This window comes from Podarcis erhardii (genome assembly GCF_964252035.2).
Source record: "Podarcis erhardii genome assembly, chromosome: 13".
Taxonomy (NCBI): Eukaryota; Metazoa; Chordata; class Lepidosauria; order Squamata; family Lacertidae; genus Podarcis; species Podarcis erhardii.
This window is the reverse complement of record NC_138502.1, coordinates 15,750,621-15,775,562: the sequence shown is the minus strand read 5'-3', so window position 1 is coordinate 15,775,562 and position 24,942 is coordinate 15,750,621. Positions and strand designations below refer to the sequence as shown.

At 43.6% G+C, this 24,942-nt stretch overlaps 1 protein-coding gene across 1 annotated transcript; it reads right to left on the bottom strand.

Moving 5' to 3' along the window:
- Positions 1-217: 217 nt before the first annotated feature.
- On the bottom strand, positions 218-24,708 carry U2AF2 (U2 small nuclear RNA auxiliary factor 2). The gene is made up of 12 exons (XM_081836634.1): positions 24,186-24,708; positions 17,953-18,088; positions 16,230-16,259; positions 15,189-15,292; positions 13,839-13,990; positions 7,767-7,883; positions 7,125-7,263; positions 6,890-6,969; positions 6,570-6,692; positions 2,945-3,031; positions 1,742-1,990; positions 218-765 (listed from the first exon to the last, which is right to left on the bottom strand). Exons 1-12 carry the CDS (start codon positions 24,232-24,234, stop codon positions 631-633), a joined length of 1,401 nt encoding a protein of 466 aa, XP_081692760.1. The 5' UTR covers positions 24,235-24,708; the 3' UTR covers positions 218-630.
- Positions 24,709-24,942: the final 234 nt, after the last annotated feature.

Sequence of the window (24,942 nt, the reverse complement as noted above, 5' to 3'; positions counted from 1 at the left end):
CCGCGGGGATTCGAACCGCCGACCATGCGATCGGCAAGTCCTAGGCGCTGAGGTTTTACCCACAGTGCCACCTGCGTCATTCCTGGGACTACCCAGCATTAAATCTATACATAAACCAGGGAATTTCCTATGGCCAAGGGCTGGGTATTCTCATACCCTTGTTAACTTGCAACTGTGGATTAGAAACATAAAGAACAGATGTCCAAATGACACCAGGGAATTGGAAAAAATGTTTAATTATGAGAGACAATGCTAGAGAAATAGTCGTCCATACACACAGCGCAGAGGAAAGGAAAATACAACAAAACGGGCCCATCTTGTTTTAGAGCAAAACTCCTCTTAGGAAAAAATCAGAAACATCACAGTGGGATGGGGATATGGGGGAAAATAGACAACGTTTCTACTACAGAGTAACCATCACTGGGAAACCGAGGGGGGTGGGGTGGGCCGAGGGAACTGGTGGCAGGGATAGAAATGGAAGGGATTGGGACAATTGGAAGAAAAAAAAATACAGGAGATTTTGGCCATAAAATATAAACAGGCTATGTTGCTAAAGGAGCCTCTCCGGCCAGCGAGCTGCCCCTGCCTCCTTAAAACACCCCACATCCCCATGCCTGGCTCAGGGCTGGGCTACCAGAAGTCTCGGCGATGATAGGAGTCGGGGTCGCAATACTTGGTCACCACGACCCGATTCGCAAACTTGCGCCCAGTCAGGCCTTGCATGGCCTTCTGACAGTCGAAGACAGATGTGAACTCCACGAAGATCTACAAGAAGAATTGAGGGGGAAGGGAGAAGAATTAATAGTATACCTACCCCACTTAAAACTGCATCCATAGGCAGCTGTGGGGATGGGCAACTGGAGGAGTAAGATCTGGATCCAGAGCCCTACGGCAAATCCAGCCAGATGGGCGGGTTATAAATAATAAATTTTATTTAATAAATAATAATAATAATAATAATAATAATAATAATAATAATAATAATAATATTGGGCATGCATGAAGAAGGTATCTGAGCCACCAGCTCTGCTGTCACAACACACCTAACCTTCAAGGAGTGCTTCTTGTCTGTGACCAGCCTATTTTCTTGACTAATTATGCTGAAACAACTCAACCCATTCTCTGAAAAACTGACCATAGCTTTATAGTTCTCAACGTAATAAGATATTCGCACTGATTGGTTTTAAACCCGTCTAGTACCATAGAACTCTGATGTGGAAATAAGATTTTAACAGGGACTTAAGGCATCAAACTAGATTTCAAGCTTTTCTACCTCTCCAAGAGCTCCTAAGTCCAACAGAAGTACTACTCAACCCACTGCCTCTTAAATCCTGCTTTGGAGAGGGAATACCAAAAGAATCAGCAGTGGCAGGAGTCAGGGTTGCAGTACTTGGTACCCACAACCCCTTTTCTGGGTTTTTTTTTGTTAACTGCCAAGTTGCATTGCTGTGATCCAATCTTGACATGCCTTTGTAAAAGTATGTCTTTCTGCTAGAGTTGGAGCTTTCTAGCAGCAAATCATGTTACTTCAGCAATCCATCCAGTACTTTGCCCTCCCCTTTCTACCTAGTGCTAAGTCAATGTTTAGCAACAGCAGCATTTTATATGACATGACTGCTGCTTCCTTTGTTCCTATCCACTTTGCTGTTCTAAACCCACCCACAGAGAGAGAGAGAGAGAGAGAGAGAGAGAGAGAGAGAGAGAGAGAGAGAGAATATGAATATGAGCAACTGCCAAGTACCTTGCCACAGCCAGGCACCTCAACGCCATCAACAGGCCGGGGAATCTCAATGGACTTGACGACACCATACTTGCTACACTCATCGCGCACATCCTCGACGATCTCCTCATACTCCTCGTCATCCAGCAGCTCCTCGGGCAGCACCATATTCATGAGGCACAGCACCTCCGTGGGGTGACCTCCCATCTGCACCTGTGAGCTCATCAGGCCCGGTACCTGCAGGGTCACTGGGGTCTGGTTTATTGTGCTCTGTGAGGAAGAGGAAAGAAACAGACATGAGTACCATGCCACTGCTGCCAAAACCCCATCCTCCCATGGAACAATTCTACATGAAGACCTAACCTCGGAGCCCTGGCATTGTTTCCCTTCCACTAAACCCAGAAATTCTGCCTCTTAGTGCACAGGGGACAGCTTAGTTTCTAAGGATTGGCATAAAAGGAAGGGGTGGCAGCTGAAGTCATCCTTTGTATTATCAGCTATATGAAGATTTTGGCATGTGGTTCTTGGGAACTTTCTCTCTGGTTCTAAAGCCCTGCCTCTCAGGGCAAACGAACTCTTCCTCCGATATATAACTCAAGTACATCAGTTGACAAGAGTGCCATCCAACATTCTCTTAATCAAACTAATGAAGTTGGTTGTTTATCATTATCAATGCAGAAAGTCACCAACCCTCTTTTTTTAATGACATTTTTACATTTTACTAGGGTTCCTTCACATGTACTGCGGCCACACACCACAGATCCAGATCTGCTGGATACCACAATGAGGACAGAACTGGGCCCTGACAGATTAAAAGAGTATTTTGCCCTGGTTACATACACAGAGGGAGATCTGAACAAACGTTTTAGTGACATAGGGAAGCTCCCTGCATTCCAAATTGAGAAATCATGTCTCTGTTCTAGAGAGAATGACTCTTACAAAAAAGACAGTGAAAGAAAGAAAGAATAGCCTTGATCATCTGACCAAAGGAGCATCCTGCTTCTCAGTAGCCAATCAGATGCTTCTGGGAAGCTCACAAGCAGAACAAAAAGGCAACAGTCTTCTCATACTCTAGCCACTGATAAAACCTACTCTTCTTGAACCACTTGGCACCTTCCTGAACCCCCTCCCCCCACAAATATATGCAAGAAACCTTACTCTTTCACAGCACCAGTCCTATCCTCCCCCTCTTCCCACCACCCAGCAGTTCTGTTCCTTCCTCACCAGAGTAGCATTCTTGGCTCCGACACTGGCTCTCTGCACCAACAGTTTCTTGTCGCCCAGCTGCATGCCATTCAAGCCCGCGATGGCCTGCGAGGGCAGAAAAAAGTGAATCCAGACACTTCAAATCTTGTGCCTCCAAGGCCACCAGCCACATACCCATCCACCCTCTGGCCCCACCTCTAAAACATCAACACAGTCACACACACAAAGGTGGCTTCTTCCTTGCCCCCCAACCAGACTCCTACCTGAACTGCACTGCCATGGCATTAATACCGTATTTATCTCAGTTACCTGCCGGGACCCAAAATGGGCATAGAACCAAGGTTAAAAAAAAGACCATAATGTTGGAAGGGGTTAAAGGACTGTCTGCATGAAGGAGAAAGTGCAGAGGTGAGGTTTCAGCTTCAGCTAAATGTCATTAGCATAGACAGACTGTTCTTTTTCCAGAATGTGAATTCATTGCTCTGTAGTTGCTGACATACTTCTAAATTGCACATCCCCTCACTAAGCCAGCTCCAACAGGGGCCTAACTACCAGGGTTCACACCAAGGAAATGTTTACTTTCCAGTCTAGTCCCATATGCGAATGTACAAGTTTGAGCAACCCCTTTTCCATTCATGGGGGGCCACAGAGAGCCATCTGCCTCAGACATACAGCAAAACATGGCAAGCTAACGGAGGAGTCCAGGCTTTAAGGCACACTCCCACCCGCTTCGGCTTGGTACAATCCAGTAGATGAAGCAGTGGTCTTGTCTTTGTAAATAGGATTCAAATCAAATCCCATCTTGGTTGTGACTCATGAGTTTGCCTGGCAAGTCATGATCAGAGACTTATTACTAAGCATTGTGCAACTTTCAAACATACGTACGGGTCAAATATCTGCAGAATCTCAAGTTTTGTTTTAAAGGGGCACAATTAATTCTCTCTCTCTTCAAGAGTTATCAGCAGCCGGAGCAGCAACTAGACACAGTATCCAGTACCAAAAATAGCAGGACACCAGTGTCCTGCACAGTAACTTACTGGCATCTACCCACCCCTGTTCTTCAACTTCTTCACTCAGATGGCCTAAACCTAAATTGCCCTCCCCCACAATGCAGTATGGCACCCAAGACCTTGACTTTCACAGCTGTCAACAAATACATTAAATTTCTGTGAAGTTGGAAACTTTGGACCTGCTAGGGCTCAGAACATCCAGTTTTGTCAGCATCCCATCTGTAAAAAGGGTCTAAATTACAAGCCAGAGCAAATGGCACCAGGAGACAAACTGACACAGCTGACATTCTTAGTTTGGATGCAGAACAGCAGAGTTCAAGTCCCATCCCAGGGGAGTGAGAGTAGGCCGCCACCTCTCAGAATAGTTGTGCAACTAAAGCAAGGTCATATTGAGTGCACTGTGAACTGAATCATTAAGCACTTTAAGAGAGCTGAGATCTTTTTGAATTCCGGAGATACTTAAGTGTAGCACTGGATTCGTGGGTTCTCTATCACACTCCAGATCCTGTTACTCTTAATATTTTGTTTGCCAGATTCTATGTAATGTTTCTTCTTGCACCCCAAAACACTGATTTTTAATAAATGAGGGGAGGGAACCTTTATGTGAACCAATTAAAAGTTAACTTCAGGATAGTCTTCAGTAATGCTATTTCTTGCCAAACCCTCACTTTTGTATACAACATTATGGACTGATAACATGTCACCTTGCTGCAGACTGCCATTCATCATGAATCACTTCTTCTTGCCAGGGGATGGGTGTACTTTTAACTCCCAAGAGCACTGGGTATTAACTTTCCCTTGCCTCAGAGAACGGTATGGTAGCAGTTACTCCTAGATCAGCAGTTTCAGGATGCAATCTTCAAGCACGATTGGGGAGTAAGAAATCTCACTCTCTTCAACAGAGCTACGTTAACAATGACTGGACTGTGCTGTCAGCATCACTTAAAGCTAATTCATACATCTCCTAGAAACCTTAGCAAAGTACAGAAACTTAGAAGTGTTTTTAAGCCACCTTGAAATCTCCATTCTTAACCACAGCAGGCTGTACTCAGCTACTCTCTCTCCTGCTAACCATTTCAAGCTTCTCTTCATAACTGCAGGAGAACTTGGGTTGTTGTTTTTAAAGCCAAGCTTATTTAGGATGCTTTGTTCTAGGCTAAAAACTGAATTTGGTAGTTGAGAGTCCAAGTACACAGAACACTGAAAACAGAATTGTACTTTGAGGAAGCCATTTAATCAAACACATTGTCCTGAGGCCAGGCTCTATAAACTGCCTGTGATGCTCAGATGTAGGGCAGTATAGAAATTTAATTAATTAATTGATGAGGCAATTGCCCTGGGCCTCACACATGGAGACCACACTCACAGACAGTACACAATGGGGAAGGGATAACACCGAGAGTACAGTAAGAGGAAAGGGGGATTAAATTAGTGTACCCAGACCCCGGACAACATCCCAAAGTCATAAAAAGGGCCTGAAAGCAATCACCCCAGATTCCTTGTTGAGTCTCATTCACAAGACATTTATCCCAATAGCATCTAACCAAGATCTACCTTCCTACAGTTTAAATAAGCTGCTAGTCACCCTACTCTCAGCGAACACTGCAAACTCTCCTCTGCTTCAGATGCCTTTCTAAGTATCTGAGAATTCTTTTTTTCAAAGGAGCACCATCTAATTCTGAATGTCTGAACCAAGATTTTAGCTCTTGCTAAAAACTCACAGCTTTCTCCTGAATGCAGAGAGACCAGAAGAGCATGGGGAAAACACACATTTCCCAAGTAACATATGGGAAGAAAGAATGCACGGGACGGGAAGCAGGCGTGGGAAGTATATATAGACACACATATCCATACACACTAACAGAGGCACTCAATTATGAAAGAAAGCCACATGCATAACCCTTATGAGATCAACCCAGAAATGAGAGCTTACGCTCAGCATGCAAAGTTACCACCGACACTCTCCGAACCCTATAGGGATTTGTGGGGTGTTTCCTCTCCACCACAGGTCCCCCCCTCTCCAACAGGGGCAAGGGGAAAACCGGGGTGCTTTTCCTTTGGTTTATAATTACACATGCCAAAACTTGCATTTAACAACTCCTGCTGGAGTTAGCAAGCAGAGCATGTCTGCAGGTTAAGGGCCTGTTCCACCCCCTCCCGCTGTAACACTAAGCACAGCGAGAGAAAGGAAACTAAAGTTATTCTTAAGAGTGCAGGATGGAGAATTCACTTGGGGTTGGGGTTGGGGGGTGGGACAGGTGAAATGTGCTACGGACCCGGCTCTTCCCTGGCTGGTGAGGGGAGGGCTTCTTACCGGCTCTCGGTCGGGCACGGCGGCCGGGGTCTTCGCAAAAAGGCCGAAGCCTTCTCCGACTAACATTCGGGGAGAGTTGTTGTTTTTTTGGGGGGAACAAAAAGCAGAAGTGATCAGAACACTAACTCGATGGTGTCTGCCGCTAAGTCAGCAGCTGTGCTGTAAGGAGAGAAAAGCTGGCACCCCCTAGAGGGGAGGAGAGAAAAAAACACCCCACCTGCTCAAAGGATAAAGAACCCCCCTTATCCCACGGGCAGGTCGGCGAGCTGCTGCGGAACAAAAATAAAAAGAGAGTACCACGAAGAGAGGCTGGCCCTACCTGGTCTGTGACGTTGATGTCCACATATTCACAGAAGGCATAGCCTTTCGACAGGCCAGTGGCACTGTCCTTCACCAAATTGAAAGCCTTCAGGGGTCCAAAAGAAGTGAGCAACTCCTTGACCTGAGAGGCAGAGGACAAGGGAAAAACAAAGGTGAACTAAGAGGGCTTCATTGGGTGCGTGCACACAATCATGCTTGCATGCCACCCACACAGGTGTTTTAAGCACTGTGCTGAGCTAAGGAGAGTGGCTCTCCAAAAATGAAGACACTTAAATGGAAAGGAGGAAGTGGGCAAGAAGGAAAGAAACAGCTTCTCACCTGATCATCGTTAAGATAGTTTGGCAGACCCCCAATGAACAGCTTATGAGCAGAGTCTGGAACCACTGTGGACACCACTCCTGTGGGGAAAGGGTTAACATGGTCTGTGTCAGTCACATTTTCAGATCAAATGCATATGGGAAGACTATGTGGGGTCTCATCCAGTAAATCACATAAAACTCTACCCATCCCCTTTGGTCTTCCTTAGTTAACAGGGTGAATCTAGTATACTCACCTGGCACATAGACTGAAGGGTTTTCAGACATGCCAGGGAGCGGTTGGTAATCATGTGGGCGTCTGATCTTCAGCGACTGTCCCTGGAAAATGATCCCATCAAAAGCCATAGCCTGGGTAGTTTCATCCACAGAGCGAAACTGCAGCAGCAAAAACAAACAAACAGAAACTGAGAAGGTGAAAGGTTAAGGATGTGTGGTATGGCCTATGGGGGGGGGGGTGATTAGACGCCTGCACTGAAGGGCCAGATAATGAAAAATGCTGGCTCGGGGGTTCTTAAGGGAAGAATTCCACCCTTGCGATGAAAGGGGTTAAACAGTCAGTAAACAAACTGTGGAAGTGATAGAATCAAGTTGTTATCTAAGTCATATACTCTGCATGTATACAATGAATGAAATTTCCACCAAGTGTGTTCCACATTCTAGAGCAAATTCCACAACAAAAATCATGTTATCTATATAAATAAGCAAGGCATTGCTCAGAATCTCCTGTATCCAGAAAAGCCTAGCCAAACTCTCTCCTGACCTCTCCCACCAACAGATTATGTGACATTCTAAACTTGTCATATTCTGCATGTTGGAATCACACCCATGTGAAGTGTCCTCTTACACTTGCCTCAATGCATGTACATGCCTCAACTCACCTCCAAAAATGCAAAGTTCTTGTCCTGGTTTATCTGCACTGCCAAGACAGGGTTCCCAGGAGCCTGGGTAAGGCCACCAAGGCGCATCTGAGCATTGAAGAAATCCATCATAGCCTCCTGTTGGGGGTCACGGAGAGAATGGAAAAGGGGAGGTTTTATGGCACATACTAGAAAGGCCTTCAGGATCACAAATGGATTACAAAGCAAAACTGCCTACTTGCCTGCTGCGATGGTAGCAAACTTTGGGGCTACGGGGGGATTGCAGTCCCACACATTATCCACTTTAAAAAGAAATGGAAACAACTCTTTGGTCTTTTTTTTCTTTTTCTTTTTTTGGTAGAGATATTCAAATAATGACCGCCCATATTTAATCCCCTGGTCATTTAGGCACTAACAGTGCACTTCTATTTTTAAAAAAATAATATTTATAAACAATTTAAACACTACAAAAAATAAAAACAATACAATACAACACAAAAACACCACACACCAACACATTTAAACTAACAAAACAAAATTTAACACACATCAAGTAGTTTCAGTATCTTATCTTTCATTCACTTATTTCCACGACCTCCTCACACCATCCTTTTTGTATTCCACTTCTGTTAACTGTTTCAGCAATTCCTTTCCATCTTTCTCTGTTTTCTATCCTATAATTATCTTAACACATTCTAACCTTATTTTTTCCTTTGATACCCTATTAATCTATTTATACTTAATTCCTTATAACATTTCTACTAAAGCCATATAACTTCATTCCAACATTTTTCTAACATTCATTAATTTTGCAGTATTTCTGTAAATAATCTTTAAACTTTTTCCAGTCTTCTTCCACCGACTCTTCTCCCTGGTCTCGGATTCTGCCAGTCATTTCCGCCAGTTCCATATAGTCCATCAACTTCATCTGCCATTCTTCCCGGGTGGGTAAATCTTGCGTCTTCCAATACTTCGCGATGAGTATTCTTGCTGCTGTTGTTGCATACATGAAAAATGTTCTATCCTTCTTTGGCACCAATTGGCCAACCATGCCCAGGAGAAAGGCCTCTGGTTTCTTCAGGTAGGTATATTTGAATACCTTTTTCATTTCGTTATAAATCATCTCCCAGAATGTCTTAATCCTTGGGCATGTCCACCAAAGGTGAAAGAATGTACCTTCAATCTCATTACATTTCCAACATTTATTATCGGGCAAATGGTAAATTTTTGCAAGCTTGACTGGTGTCATGTACCACCTATAAATCATGTACCACCTATAAGTTTTCTCTTAGGGCATTACATGCTGTAAATTTCATACCTGTGGTCCATAACTGTTCCCAGTCAGCCATCATTATGTTATGTCCAACATCTTGTGCCCATTTAATCATAACTGATTTCACCATTTCATCCTGAGTGTTCCATTTCAACAGCAAGTTATACATTCTTGACAAATTCTTGATATTTGAGTCTAACAATTCTGTTTCCAATTTTGATTTTTCCACCTGGAAGCCAACTTTTTTGTCCAAATTGTATGCCTCCATTATTTGATAATAATGGAGCCAGTCTCACACTTTGTTTTTCAATTTCTCAAAACTCTGCAATTTTATTCTGTCTCCGTCTTGTTCCAAAATTTCCCAATATTTCGGCCATTTGGCCTCCATAGAGTTTTTTCTGTGCCTTCGCTTCCATTGGTGACAACCATCTTGGGGTTTTTTTCCCTAACAAATCCTTATATTCCTTCCAGTAGCACCTTAAAGACCAACTGAGTTAGTTCTAGGTATGAGCTATCGTGTGCATGCACACTTCTTCAGATACACTGAAACAGAAGTCACCGGACCTTTCTATATAGTGAGAAGGTGGGGAGGGGTATTACTCAGAAGGGTGGTGGGAATGGGTGATTGGCAGATAGCTGCGATGAGCCTGTTGACGACTCTTAACGACTGCAATAGGTCTAACAGGAAAAAGCAAGGGGTGAGAAGGTGAAAAATGGCTTTGTCATGTATAATGAGATAAGAATCCAATGTCTTTGTTCAAACCAGGTCTCTCCATAGTTTTAAGTTTGGTGATAAGTTGCAATTCAGCAGCTTCTCTTTCCAGTCTATTTCTGAAATTCCTTTGTAATAGAACAGCTACTTTGAGATCTTGTATAGAATGTCCTGGGAGATTGAAGTGTTCTCCTACTGGTTTTTCTGTCTTGTGGTTCCTGATGTCGGATTTATGTCCGTTTATTCTTTGGCGTAAGGTCTGGCCTGTTTGTCCAATATAGAGAGCTGAAGGACACTGTTGGCATTGTATGCCATAAAATGCCAACAGTGTCCTTCAGCTCTCTATATTGGACAAACAGGCCAGACCTTACGCCAAAGAATAAACGGACATAAATCCGACATCAGGAACCACAAGACAGAAAAACCAGTAGGAGAACACTTCAATCTCCCAGGACATTCTATACAAGATCTCAAAGTAGCTGTTCTATTACAAAGGAATTTCAGAAATAGACTGGAAAGAGAAGCTGCTGAATTGCAACTTATCACCAAACTTAAAACTATGGAGAGACCTGGTTTGAACAAAGACATTGGATTCTTATCTCATTATACATGACAAAGCCATTTTTCACCTTCTCACCCCTTGCTTTTTCCTGTTAGACCTATTGCAGTCGTTAAGAGTCGTCAACAGGCTCATCGCAGCTATCTGCCAATCACCCATTCCCACCACCCTTCTGAGTAATACCCCTCCCCACCTTCTCACTATATAGAAAGGTCCGGTGACTTCTGTTTCAGTGTATCTGAAGAAGTGTGCATGCACACGATAGCTCATACCTAGAACTAACTCAGTTGGTCTTTAAGGTGCTACTGGAAGGAATTTTTTTATTTTGTTTTGACCATGGCAGACCAACACGGCTACCTATCTGTAACTAAATCCTTATATCTTATCCAAACATTAAACAATGCTTTCCTAACAATATGATTTTTAAAAGCTTTATGTGCTTTTACCTTATCATACCACAAATATGCATGCCAGCCGAATACATTATTGAAACCTTCTAAATCCAACACATCAGTGTTTTCAAGAAGCAGCCATTCTCTCAGCCAGCAAATAGCAGCTGATTCATAATAAAGTTTAAGGTCTGGCAGGGCAAATCCACCCCTTTCTTTAGTATCAGTTATTATCTTAAATTTTATTCGAGGCTTCTTACCCTGCCAAACAAATCTAGAAATATCTTTCTGCCACTTCTTGAAGCAATCCATCTTATCCAAAATTTGCAATGTTTGAAACAAAAACAACATCCTTGGCAACACATTCATTTTTATCACAGCAATTCGGCCTAAGAATGATAACTTCAAATTTGTCCATATTTCTAAATCCTTTTTCACTTCAGTCCAACATTTTTCATAATTATCCTTAAATAAATTCACATTTTTAGCAGTCATGTTAACCCCTAAATATTTCACTTTCTTAACCAATGTTAGTCCTGTCACCTCCTGAAACTTCTCTCTCTCATTCACAGTTAAGTTTTTCTCTAGAACCTTAGTTTTCATCTTGTTCAACTTAAAACCTGCTACCTGTCCGAATTCTTGAATCAGTTCCAATACCCTTTTAGTACTAGATTCTGGCTCCTGTAAAGTCAATACTAAGTCATCAGCAAATGCTTTCAGTTTGTACTGTTTAACTCCCACTTGTATACCTTTAACCAATTGGTCCTTTCTAATCATATTTAACAATACCTCAAGGACCGATATGAAGAGCAATGGAGAAATTGGGCAACCTTGTCATGTCCCTTTCTCAATCTTAAACTCTTCTGTCACTACATTGTTCACAATTAATTTTGCCTTTTGTTCTGAGTAAATTGCACCTATACCATTTTCAAAACCTTGACCTACCCCCATCCCCTGTAGATTCTTCTTCATAAAACTCCAAGAGATGTTGTCAAAGGCTTTCTCTGCGTCCACAAATATCAAAACTGCCTTGGTATTGATATTCACTTGTAATTTTTCTAGGATATTAATTATATTCCTCGTGTTGTCAGACAAGTGTCTGCCCGGGAGAAAGCCCGCTTGGTCTTTATGAATTTCTTTTACTAACACCTTTTTTAATCTTTTAGCCAAAATATCTGCAAAAATTTTGTAATCCACATTAAGCAGCGATATGGGGCGGTAATTCTTAAGCTGTGTCTTTTCAGTCTCTGTTTTCGGTATAAGTGTAATGTAAGCTTCCTTCCACAACTCTGGTGCCTTTCTCCCTTCCAATATTTCATTGCAGACTTCCTTCAATGGTTGTATTAACCATTCTTTCAGAGATCTGTAATATCTTGAAGTCAAACCATCTGGTCCTGGAGATTTACCTAATTGCATGTTCTGGATGGCCCCTTCCACCTCCTGATCCATTATTTTGTAATTCAACATTAGCTGTTTTTCCTGAGAGATTTTGTGTAGTCCATTTATTTTCAAAAATCGATCAATGTCCATTTCTTTCTGCTTCTCCTGTGTATAAAGTTGTTTAAAATACCTCTGGAACCACTTCCTGATCTCCACTGGGTTCTGTATATTCTTGCCTTCCACTTCCAAATTCATAATAGTATTAAGTTTTTCTTTTTTTTCATTTGCCAGGCCAACAATTTCCCACACTTATTTGCTGATTCAAATGTCTTTTGCCTCATCTGTTTAATCTTCTATTCTATTTCCTGATTCATCAACTTCATATATTGTACTTGGTATAACTATCTCTTTCAGGATCTCCTGTGACTTTAGTTTTGCTCTCAGTTTATTCTCTCCTTCCTTTATTTTTTCCAAAATTTTATCCTTTTTTTCATTCTGAGTTCTCTTCTTAATTGCATTCTGTTGTATTAGGAATCCTCTCATAACCGCTTTGCTTGCGTCCCAAATTATTCTTTTTTTCCACTGTAGTATTCATATTTATCTCGAAATAGTCTCTTAAGAGTTTTTTGGGCCTTCCTGGTCACCTCTTCATTCCTAAACGAAGTATTGTTCATCCTAACAGTGCACTTCTATACCAGTCTACCCAGACAGAGACAACACTAAATTCAGTGGGACTTATTCCAAGCATGTCTAGGATTACAGCCCAAATATTATTATTTCCCATTTCCACCCAAATAGCTGTTTTTCTTTACTCTGAATCCACCTCTGTTCCAGATATTTGGTCTTCTCTGCCAGAGGCATACCATGTGTGCAGAAGGGGGATATGAATTAAGAGCTCTGGAAATGGATTACAGTTGGTTCAGCTCAAAAGGTATGGCAGATTATGTATAGCCCTTTTGGAAATAAAATCCCTTCATCTGTGTCACACAGTAATGTCCCTTGACAGATTTGGACAGTGAAAAAGGAGGACTGGAAGCAATGCTGGAATACTGCATAGTTCTAACTCTTAAGTTCCAGCTTAGTAAAAACACTGCAAAGGCTCAAGCGAGTCACCTTGCTCGGTACTACAGAAAGCAAATATCCCAATCCACAGTAATTTGCCATTCTAATATTGGAACAATTCGTTCCCACCTGAACACTTGGTAAACCCTGAAAGAAACGTGAAAGAAGAAACTAATGTACTTGGGGGAAGAGAATGTGGCCATCAAAAATAGAACAGCAGTTATAAGCCTCTGCAGCCAGATTACCAACCTCAACTCCCTACCATTTTGAACATGAAAGAAAACATGAAACTTCTTTCCTACAGCACACCCCCCCCCCGCATTGTTAAGGACTGAAGAATTTGTAATTTACTCAATTCCAAAAGAGAATAGCATTGCAGTTAACTCTTGCATTTCAAAAGACCTGGTCTAAAACATGATCTCTCAGAAAGGAGTATTTAAGAACTAGGTGATTAAAGAAAGATGAAGCCAGGAGCACATGGCTGTCACAATCCAACATAATTCTGGCACCTGCTGCATTGTCCTGACACTATTTTGGAGTCCTGTTAGCAGGATGAAGAGATCTGAATGCTGAATTCAGCCTCACCTGGCTCGTGTTTTCACTATGAACTTATTCTCCCAAATTTCTCAGCAAAGCATCTTCCTTTCAACACCCCTAACCCAAGAAAGAAAATACACCAATGGCTTCAGAGAGCACATCTGAGGGAACAAGCAAGTACCTCAGTGATTCCAAAGGGGATATTTCCCACATAGAGACGCCGGGCTTGCCGTGTCATCTGGCTGCCTACTACTGGCACAGGAGTGGGAGTCACCGCCAGTCCATCAGGGGTCATCGTTGGCAGGAGGGCTGTAGCTGGAATTTGCCCAGCAGCTAGGTAAGGGGGAAAACAAGACTAGCTGTTACAAATTGAAGATTCTCATCTGGAAATATCACAAGGCATATCACTCCTCATTTGGAGAGACTGATAACAAAACTACACAGCATTCACTTTTTAAAGGAACTGACACAAGTAGAAGAAGAAGAGCTTGGATTTGATATCCCGCCTTTCACTCCCCTTCAGGAGTCTCAAAGCGGCTAACATTCTCCTTTCCCTTCCTCCCCCACAACAAACACTCTGTGAGGTGAGTGGGGCTGAGAGACTTCAGAGAAGTGTGACTGGCCCAAGGTCACCCAGCAGCTGCATGTGGAGGAGCGGGGAAGCGAACCCGGTTCACCAGATTACGAGACTACCGCTCTTGACCACTACACCACACTGGCTCTCAATAATTATGATTATTGCTTATATACCACATTTTATCCCAAGTGACTTCCAAGTGGTTTATATGATAATAAACAAATGACATGCCATTAAGTGGGGTGGGGAGAGGTGAAGGTAGAGATGGAGATTAAACCTAGCAGGTAAACAATTTTCTGAAATCACAAAAAGTTTAACAAGTTACTTCTCTATTTCTGGAAGGACAAAATGTCATTTTCCAAAAAAAACCCAGGTAAGACAATATTCAAACTTTAAGCAGCTTCCAAGCACAAAGGAATTTTTTCTTATAATTGGCCGATAATCCCAATTTAAGGTTTTTAGCACTCACAGTTGTAGGAATATGTCTGTGTAAGTGTAATAGCAGAACACCAACCTCAAGTACCAGAATCAAGGAGAGAAAAAGAGATCCAGATTCAGATAGTAGATAAATGAGCTGGCAGTTTTTAACATTCATATGGCAACGTTAAGAGACTTGTTCCCAGTTAAAGCAGACATATATTTTAAATGTAAAAATCAAAAAAAGAACCAAGTGAGGCCCACTTATTGGCCTAGCTGTGTAGTGAGAAAAATTGATCCAGAGTTCATCCTCCACCAAGGGAAAATATCCGACTTCAATTTGATTACTTCAGGAATGGAGATGCATGCTTGAAATCGGGAGAACATTTCAGAAGGAAACAAGAACCTCCAAAGGTCAACACAAGTTTGTATTTCCATTAATTTGCATGGTAGAGGAACATGCTCAAGTAGCTGCAACATATAACACTATTTTACAACACATTAAGGCAAGGTTGACTGAAGCGGAAGCAGACCCACCTTGCATGGCTTTATACTGCATGGGAGTGATGTGTTCAAAGCCTGGGGGCGGGACATCCCAGTACTTGCGAACCTTCTTCTTCTTCTCATGCCTGGGAGAACGGCTGTGGAAGGAAGACCAGGAGGAAAAGGTCAGCTGAAAATGGAAAAAGCACTTGGGCGTCTGTTGAATGTAATATGAAGATTAATGTACCAGTCATGTCAACTCTACACTTGTTTCAGTTTGGGACACCATCTACATCAGGCTTCCTCAACCTCGGCCCTCCAGACGTTTTTGACCTACAACTCCCATGATCCCTAGCTAGCAGGACCAGTGGTCAGGGATGATGGGAATTGTAGTCTCAAAACATCTGGAGGGACGAGGTTGAGGAAACCTGATCTACATAGACCAGGGTGGATAAAAATCAACGATTATTTTTTTTAAAAAAATAAGAAATGGATTTCTTTGAGGCTACTTAGCAGGAAATAAGGATTTGTTTTAAGTTTTTCATGTGTGCTAAAACTTAGTCTAAGTTTTTTATTTTTTAAAGTTTAACCACATCAGTTAACAAGCATGGATACATATGCTATAATGTTATTGCTTTAGTTAAATAAATTGTTTAAATTGTTATTAAGGAAATGATAATTTTTCTCCTTCCAATAAAGTACAGCAGAAAAGTTGTCCTAATATAAACAGTTAATTTATTAAACCTCACAATAATTTCATAATTATCTGCCCATGTATTTCTAATAGTATAACCAAATCAGTAATTTTTGATTTAACTGTAAAAACTACTCTGAAAATTTATTATCCCAAAAATGAAATGATCTGGTTGTAAATATTAAGATTATGCCAGCAAGAATAAGTCTTTCTGTTTAAAAAAAAAGATTTAAATCAAATCCACCTTCCAGAGCAGATCACTTTTAATAGTAACCCCCAGGATGAATCCCAGCACTGAATGTGATAATTGTATCTGCACCAAAGATCTGATTGCATGGCTGCCTTCGTTATCTGTGGAAGTGACAACCCTGTCAGCACAAGGAAGAAGTAGCAACACTCACCTCAGGGGACCCGCTAGGCTTAGGGGTGATCTGAAATTGAGAAACAAAATGGATTTGTAACCATTCCTGGTGGATACAACAGGCCCAGGTAGCCAACTCAGTAACAGCAGCAGGGCCCCATGTGCCCTGACAGAGACTGCAGTCCAAGAAACAATAGCGTATGACAATGGGGGCGGGGGGGTCAGAGGGATCTGCAGAGACCACCACTACTGATTTATTAACGCAGCCATAGATAATTTTGTAACTTCATTAAGAAAAAGGGAGAGAGAGAATAGTCAAACTTACACTAGACAGTGCATCTAGAGAGGATGTTAGACAGCAGAAATAAACCAGTGCTTTATCAGCATCCCTGAACAAGATGCTGAGCTTTTCAAAGACGTTAATCAAGCAGTTCTCTGACTTTCATAGTTGCATTACATGCACATAGAGCAAAGGCAGACAGTGGTGATAGGGCTGCAACACTCATCTGAGCCAAGAAAATGGAAGTGTGCTGACTAGCAGGAGATGAGAATATTATTTAATTTAAAGATTTCTATCCTGTCCATTTCTTCAAGGAGAATCAAAGCTACTGGCAAACAATAACAAAGAACCTAAAACAGATACAACCCCCCTTTTAAAAAATCAGAGTATATGTATTTAAATTGTATTCAACCTGATTAACAAATTTCAGCATCAAATAAGCAACAGAACCAAGACAGTAATTTTATCTGTAGAGCAGTTATGGTGCTTTCCAATCTCAGTCACTAAGAACTGTGTGTGCATGCGCATGCACACACAGAGACTGTTTCAGAAGCTGAAACCGTATGAATCTGCTTTTGTGCCCCGAAGTGCTTCACTACCTCTCTCATATGCAGTCAAGAGTGCAACCTTCCCTTCTTTCTTGCTCCCCAACAGTTTGCCAAATTCTGTAATCCTGCCCCAACCCCCAAAGCAGAACAGATGTGAAAACTACAACGCACACTAAGAATGATTAATTGGGTACATCGCCTCTGCTAGTCTTGTGTGCTCCTATGTAGCTATAGCACAGCTTCTTTTCATTTCAGTGGCACTTAAGCATAAGGCTTTCCTAGGAAATGGTACATACAATTCAACCAATTTACTTTGAGAAGAATTGCCTTTTCCCTTGAACTGAATTTCAATTTCACCCTTGCTGGACATACATTATAATCATCTAAGTTTCTGCCATTTGCTAATTCACACTGCCTTTGTTTCTAAAAATCAATCAATCCCAAGTGCTTCTATGCCAGAATGAGCCCTTAAGCTTTCTTTTCTATATGAATTCCCACCATCTTGTTCTTCTACTAACATGCTTCAAATTATGATTTTGAAGTACATACAACTGAAATTAAATTGTAGGTCTCCATGCAGAGGCAGTTTATTTTTATGTACAGATCCTAATCAGGCACTTTATAAATAATGAGCATCTCAAAAAAACAGAGATGGTACTTGGAAGCTTTGGATACAAGGGTTAAAAAGCTCCTTGATATTTGCAAAGAGCTTCTTTCAGCAAAAAGTCAGCATAAGGATGAGAGAGCCTCTTAAGACAGGTCTGCTCAGTTAAGAACAACTTCTTCATGGGTAACAGAAAATGAATGAGGCAGGACTAAGTTTGCCCCAATGAATCTTATGCATCTAAGGTTTTGTCCAGGGCTTGAGCATATTGCTGGACCCAAAAAAGTGGAAACCCAATGAAAACCCAAGCTCTTCATTCTGCAACCCATACCTGCGTCTCCTGCGATCCCTTGAAACACTGCGCTGATCCCTGTTGCGCCTGTCACGGCTGCGACTGCGGCGTTTCCTGTCACGACTCCGTGAGCGACTGTGGCTGCGTTTCCGGTGACGATTCTCTTTGTCGCGTTCTAAAGACGAGAGAAGAGCTTGATATGCCAATGGTTGCAACATAGGAATGGAGGTCACACTTCTGGTTATCACAAACTCTTACCACTCCCCCTAGGATAATCAACTCAAATATACTCATAAAATTGGAAAGGTGTGGTATGTAGAAACCAAGGCTGCATTTCCCCAGGTTACTCTCAACAGCCACTGCTTCAACTTGATAGACCCATTTCTTAGCCTGAGTCTTGTCTGGTTGCAAATTACCAAACTCACAAATGCTGTATGGCAATGGATCATCTCATGAACAGGTATTTATCCAGTATAATAGTGGCGGCTGCTAATGAGAAGAAGGGTCAGAAAGCCCTCATGTGCCAAGAATAAACTTGACAGGCTGGTTAGGCTGTGTGTTTTTGTACAGTGGTGCCTTGCAAGACAAAAAGAATCCGTTCCGCGAGTCTCTTCATCTAGCGGTTTTTTTTGTCTTGCGAAGCAAGCCCATTGACGGATTAGCGGATTAGCGGCTTTTAGGCTTAGCGGATAAGCGGCTTAGCAAAAGGGGGGAAAGGAAAAAAACCCCGCAGGAACTCGCAAGACATTTTCGTCTTGCGAAGCAAGCCCATAGGAAATTCGTTTTGCGAAGCGCCTCCAAAACGGAAAACCCTTTCGTCTAGTGAGTTTTCCGTCTTGCGGGGCACCACTGTAGATAGGTTGTGCCTATGCTTAACAAGGATTTGGGATATATTTTGTGCCTGTACATCTCCTCAATCAGGAGTTGATAAGCTGTGGTCCTTCAGATGCTGCCAGACTACAAGTCCATCATCTCTGGCCATTGCTCATGATGATTAGGGCAGATGTGAGTTGGAATTTAACATCTAGAGGGTCATGTCTGCCCTAAATCAAGTTCAGCACCTACCATTCTCTATAAAAGGCCACAATTAAATTGGCCACACTTGTAGATGAGAATGGTCAATGACTGCCCTTGGAAAAAGGGGTCAGCGAGAAGCTATAAAGAGGCAAGATAGGAGGTTCTTTCTAGTTTCTCATTGCTAACATTCATGACAAAAATTTTAGCAAGGTGTGATTATCTCAAGATCAGCTTTTACCAAATCTAGCAAGCTGGAGCTCTTTTTGAGGAAAGAAAAATCCTGATGCTCAAGGAATCAACACGGCTCAATCTTTGGGAAGTTAAAACTGTTATTGATGGGTCTCTTAAAGGAAATGCATGAAATCAGAGGCTGCAAACTCTTCTAAGGAAGAACTGGATGATTGAAAAGGATACACTAGGAAGAAAATGCTGTAAGGTGCTGTTTTTGCTGTTTATATTCAAAGTATCTCTGCTTTCCTTTTTTTAAAAAACAGCAGATAAAGAAGCTGCAGCCATCATCTATCATTTAGCTAAAAACTGAAAAACGAAAGATTTGAGCCAGATGCCTGTCTTGATTACTGCTCTCCACAGCACCTCCTCCTCTAGAATGCCTTCTGAATGTTCTAGTCATCGCCTTCAGTACTTGAAGCAGCTCATAATTTTACATATTTTATTACAAGTGAAATAAATCATGCCAACTGCAGAATCTGGGTTTCTTCTTATGCCCCATAAATTTATACCCCTGCCCTCTTTTAATGCTGCACAACAGGGAAAGGTGAGCAGCATTATGAAGTGCCACAAATAAAATGCCTGGCTACCTCAGCTTCTATTGTCTCCTAGAAATAAAAACATTTTCTTGGTTCTGCACAAGACTGACTCCTACAAATAGGATGCTTCTTTTCAGGAACCACTGCTTCTTTTTATTTGGAGTGAAGCAAGTCAGAATTAACACACCAACATCAAGCAGCAGAATTCAAATTGTGACATAAAGAAGAACTGTTTTGGACACTAGAGACAACTCATGCAGCTGTGCTGGAAAGGAACAATACAGAGCCATGTTGTACAATGACCAGCACAAAGCAGTATTTGTAATGGCACATCTGTTGCTGTATCATGCAAGGCATGGGGGTGTTAAGGCTCTCTGGTAACAGGAATGTTTGGGTTTCTGGCTTGGGAGAACCAATGCAAAGCAGAGGTCCATATAGGTGAAATCTGTTCCAAGGAGAAGACCCTGTTTTCTCCTATTACCACAGGCTTTCAATCCAAATCACTCACCTTTGTTTTACACAGGAATCCATTCCTGCCTGGGGCAGTTTTAGTGAAAAATGTAGCACTAAATGGCTTTCTTCAAAAGGCGTTTATGAGCCGAAAACATTCCTTTGAGGCCCTGTCACTCCTACATTCTGCCCCACAGTCTTTGCTAGGGATTCTAGATCCAAGGCAAAATACAAGTAAGACCATTTCATACTTTTTTTTAAACTTTTTGAATGCTTCCCCTAAATGAATGCAATCTTCTGGGGTCCAAGTCCAGCATCAAAAATATATTGTTAGATGAAACTGTGAAGATCCTTTCACATTGTCAAAGGCAAATAGCCTATTATTGTGTGTGTCTGCAGATTTGAATAGTAACCCTGCACTAGCCTTAGAAAAGGAATAGAACAGGATCTCTGATCACTTCCTGGAGTCGCACACGAGCAGCAATTTTGAATTCCTACTTCACAAATCCAACTGAGATAATTGAGTAGTAAGGACGCTGTCAGATGGCATTCAACCTACCCAGGTCTTGCCAGCTGGTGTAGACACTACCTACCTCAGGGGTCAATTCCCTTGATGGAAATTTATGCACCCAAGGGAGGTCCATCTCACCACTGGGAACCACTACCAGAGGCCCATATTGACTGACATTGATAGCCAACTAAAGTTTGTGGTTACTAGGAGCCTGTCCCTCCCTCAAGGGTCAAGATCTTGGTCTTTGACCTTGTGAAGTCAATGGCAACTGTCTGTTCCAAGGCTGAAGTTGGAAAAGATGACTGGGGCTTGTTATTTCGAAGTAGTAAAGAAGTGCAGCCCCACCTTGGGGCTGAGCAGGGATTGCCCCAGCAGAAGAACAACTGTCAGGAAAATCCCCACCCCCACTCTGCAGCTGCTTGGGGTATGTCAGAGGGCAGACGAAACACTTGCCACTACAAGGGAATTTGTGGACATAACTGGTATGCATAACTGCTATTTGTACATACAACAGTTGCTTATACAGTTTGCCACAGATAGCAGTGATCAGCTACTGCTTACATCCAAATGCCTATTATACTAGGCAGGGTGAGTTGGCGCTCGCATGCCCTTTTTCAGAATCAGAATGACATTATCACATACAGCCCATTAGAAGAGTCTGGACAAATCAGGTCCTAGGAAATTTCCAGAGTGCACATGTCTCTACTAAAGATTCCGTGATTAGTATGATAGTAAGGCATGCCCTATTAAAAAGGTCCACCTTATGCCACGCCTGCAAATAGCAACTAGTCTGATCACCTGGGGCAAACAAAACAGCCCTCAATTAATTAGGCAGAGATGCCTTATAAATGTGGGTAGCTTGCATTTTCTTTTTCCATGCAGACAGGCAATTTTTGCAGTTGCATTTCAAGGTTGCAGTCTGTTTGTATTCATGTGAACCCTTGGCTATGAAATAAATACTGTGGGATTGCTGCATAAAGCAAGGAGCAGCCTGTGGTCCTTCAGATGTTGCTGGACTGCCACTCCCATCTTCCCTGAACCCTGGGCTAAGCAGTCTGGGACCACTGGGAGTGCCTTGCCCTATGGCAGGCATGGCCAAACTCGGCCCTCCAGATGTTTTGGGACTACAATTCCCATCATCCCTGACCAGGGATGTTGTAGTTGACCAAGGAGGAGGAAGTTGACCAGGGACAAGGGAGTTGTAGTCCCAAAACTTCTGGAGGGCCAAGTTTGGCCATGCCTGCCCTAAGGGAATCATTTTGTGTTGTATTTGTCCCAGTGCATCACAGGAAGCACCACCAAAAATATGCAAGAGTAAAGTAATGCTACCGAGAAAGGAGCCAACATGTATTTCTATTGGGGATCCAATATGGAGTACGGTCATACCTTGGATTGAAGTCGCTTCAGGTTGAGCCTTTTTGGGTTGCGCTCTGCGGCAACCTGGAAGTAACAGAGCACGTTACTTCTGGGTTTCGCCGCTCGCGCATGCACAGACGCTCAAAATGATGTCACGTGCATGTATGGAAGCAGCGAATTGCAACCCGCACCCACACGGGTTGCGTTCGCTTCAGAGGTACCACTGTAGTGGACTTGTGCCTAAGATACTGATTCATAGGTGCTCATAACCTCAGGTAAGTGAGAGTGGTGTGGCCTTTCTAATTAGCTAAGATTTGTAAAAAGGTGGAGAAAAGAGCCGAATGAAGAGAAATGGGGTAATGTATTTTGCAGGTGGTTGAAAAATTAGCCCAAGAAGGAGAGACAATACTTTACTCAGTGTCCATGCTAAGCAGCTTGTTTTAAAAGAGATCCATTCCAAGGAGAATGCCAGCAAGCTCCTCTATGACACAGTAGTTTTCCATTATGCTGGCAAGCACTTGAGTGTGTGTGTGTGTAAAGTGGTGCTCCTCAGGCCAAGTGAATTTAGCATAAGTACTGATGGGGAAAAATCTAATTAATGGGTGTTGGTTGAACTGTATGTAAATCTGGACTTTCCCCACAAAACTTAGTGGACTGAGGAAAGGCTGGATAGCCCAGCTGGCTTAGAGTGTGGTGCTGATAACATCGTGGTTGCAGGTTTAATCCCAGTGAGGGACAGCTGCATATTCCCCATAAGGGACAGCTTCATATCCAGGCGGTTGGACTAAATGATCCTCAGGGTCCCTTCCAACTATGATTCTATGATGTAGGGAAAAGAAGAAATGTGGTTCAGCCACTGTAGTGTAGTGGGCAGCTCTGGGTGAGGACTACTGGAGACTGGATCCTTGGGCAAGACATTCACTCTAAGCACAGACTACCTCATGGTTGTGAGGAAAGTTCATGAGATTTATGGAAGGCCAGGATAAATAAGTGAGAAGAGGTGGGAAGAGAAACAAGAGATGTGAGAGCCAAAGTTGCATAGTTGCTAACATCAGAATGGTGAGATCCGGCTTCAAATCCCCACTCAGTGAAGCTCACAGCATAATCTTGGGCCAGTCACCATCTCAGCCTCATCTACCCATCCCTGGATTGTTGTGAGGGCAAAAGGGGTGTGTGGGTATCGCCATATGTTACTTTCAGCTCCCTAAAGGATGAGATAAAAATAGTAAGAAAACCCACAAACGTGAGAGTTTTGAGAGGAAGGGAAGAAGGGTGTTGCTCAGTGGTACACAGCACGCTATACATGCAAATGGGTCCCAAGTAGGGTTGGAAAAGCCTCCTTGCCGAAATCCTGCGCAACCTCTGCCTCTCAGCACGGAGGAATACTTACCGAGATGAACAAACATTCCCCTCCCATTTCTCAAGTTTACAACCCACCTTCCCTAACGCCAATCCTGCACTGGGAGTGGGCGGGAGAACCAGTTACTTATTTACTTGGCCCTCCTTTCTTCCATCATCCTGCAAGTCGGGGACTCATGCAAGCACCGGTATGCTTTGCTCCACGCGGCGTAAAGGCTGCATCGTGCGCTTCCTTTGCAGGAGGCAACTAAGCGAGGAAAGTTGTTGTTTTGGGGGGGGGGCGGGGCGGGGTAATAATAACTAGGCAGCCTCTTCTTTCCCCAAGAGAGTGAACAAAACGGACTCCGGGTCCCTTCCCTCTCAGAGTCCGCCTCATGGGGCAGAAAGGGGCCCGAGAGGGAAGAGCCCTCCCCGCATTCCAGAGCCCCGCCACGCGCCACTCCGCTAAGGGCGCGCGCGCAGGGCCACCAACGGTTCTCCTCGCCTCTCTTCCCTCCCCCGCTTCCCCAGCGACCGTTCCCCCCACGAGCAAACTCCCGCCAAATAAAGCGAGAGGAGGAAGGAAGTGGCCGGACACGCGAGAGCCGGCCGGCCGCCCCTCCCCCCGTCGCCGCGCACAAACACACGCGCTCTTCGGCCTAACTCGGGTCTCCGCCGCTGATGGGAGGCCCATTTAGCCGCCCCCCACCCCGTCGTGAAGAGCGTGTGGCGGGCGCAAGAGAGCCATCACTGTCGAAGAGGGCCGCCTCCCTCGCTCGCTTTCTCTCTCTCCCCCACCCCCTCTCGGCCCACCCGCCCCTTTGTCCGCTCACCTTGTTTGTTTTCGTTGAGCTGCCGCTCGAACTCGTCGAAGTCGGACATGGTTAACGGAGACGGGACGGAGGAGGGCGGCCTGAACGCGGCCTCGCAGCTGCTCTAGTAGCTCTCGCTCTCCAGCTCCTCCTCACGCACTAGGCCGCAGGAGCGCCTTCCCTTGAGTTCGGCAACTTCCGGCGGCAGCTTCGGGTGTTAACGGAAACGCTCGGCTATCTCCGGAAGACGCTTTCGAAATACGCTCGGCGACCTCCTTAACCTCTCTAGGACAAAGCCTCGCTCGCTTTTCTTTTATTCGGAGAGCCTTCCTAGGAACGCTCGGGAGAGGCCACCCCCCCCTCCCTTGCCTTCGGGTTTTTCCGGAAAGCCTCGGGGAAGGCCGAACCCTGCGCCTTCGGAATTTTCCGGAGAGCCTCGGGTACTTCCGCTAGCGTCTGTTTCTCAGCGCCGCATGAGTTTTGCTCTTCCGTTCGTGCTCCCGCTTAAAAAGGAGGGAGGGGAGAATAAAGAGAGCGCGGCTTCTCCCGAGTCTTCCACAACTGTTTCCGGGGCTGGCAAGTATTTCCGTCGGACGTTAGGCAGTCGCTTCCGGCACAGCTCTTGCACTTTGACCACGTGGTGACCGCTCTTTGTAAGAAATAAAATCTTTGATGAGGGTCAGCTTTAGAAGGGTCCTGCTGGGATCGGAACAAAAGCCCAACTATAGATCAGCATCCTCTCCGATCAGGGGCCAACAAAATGCTGTTATAAGAAAAA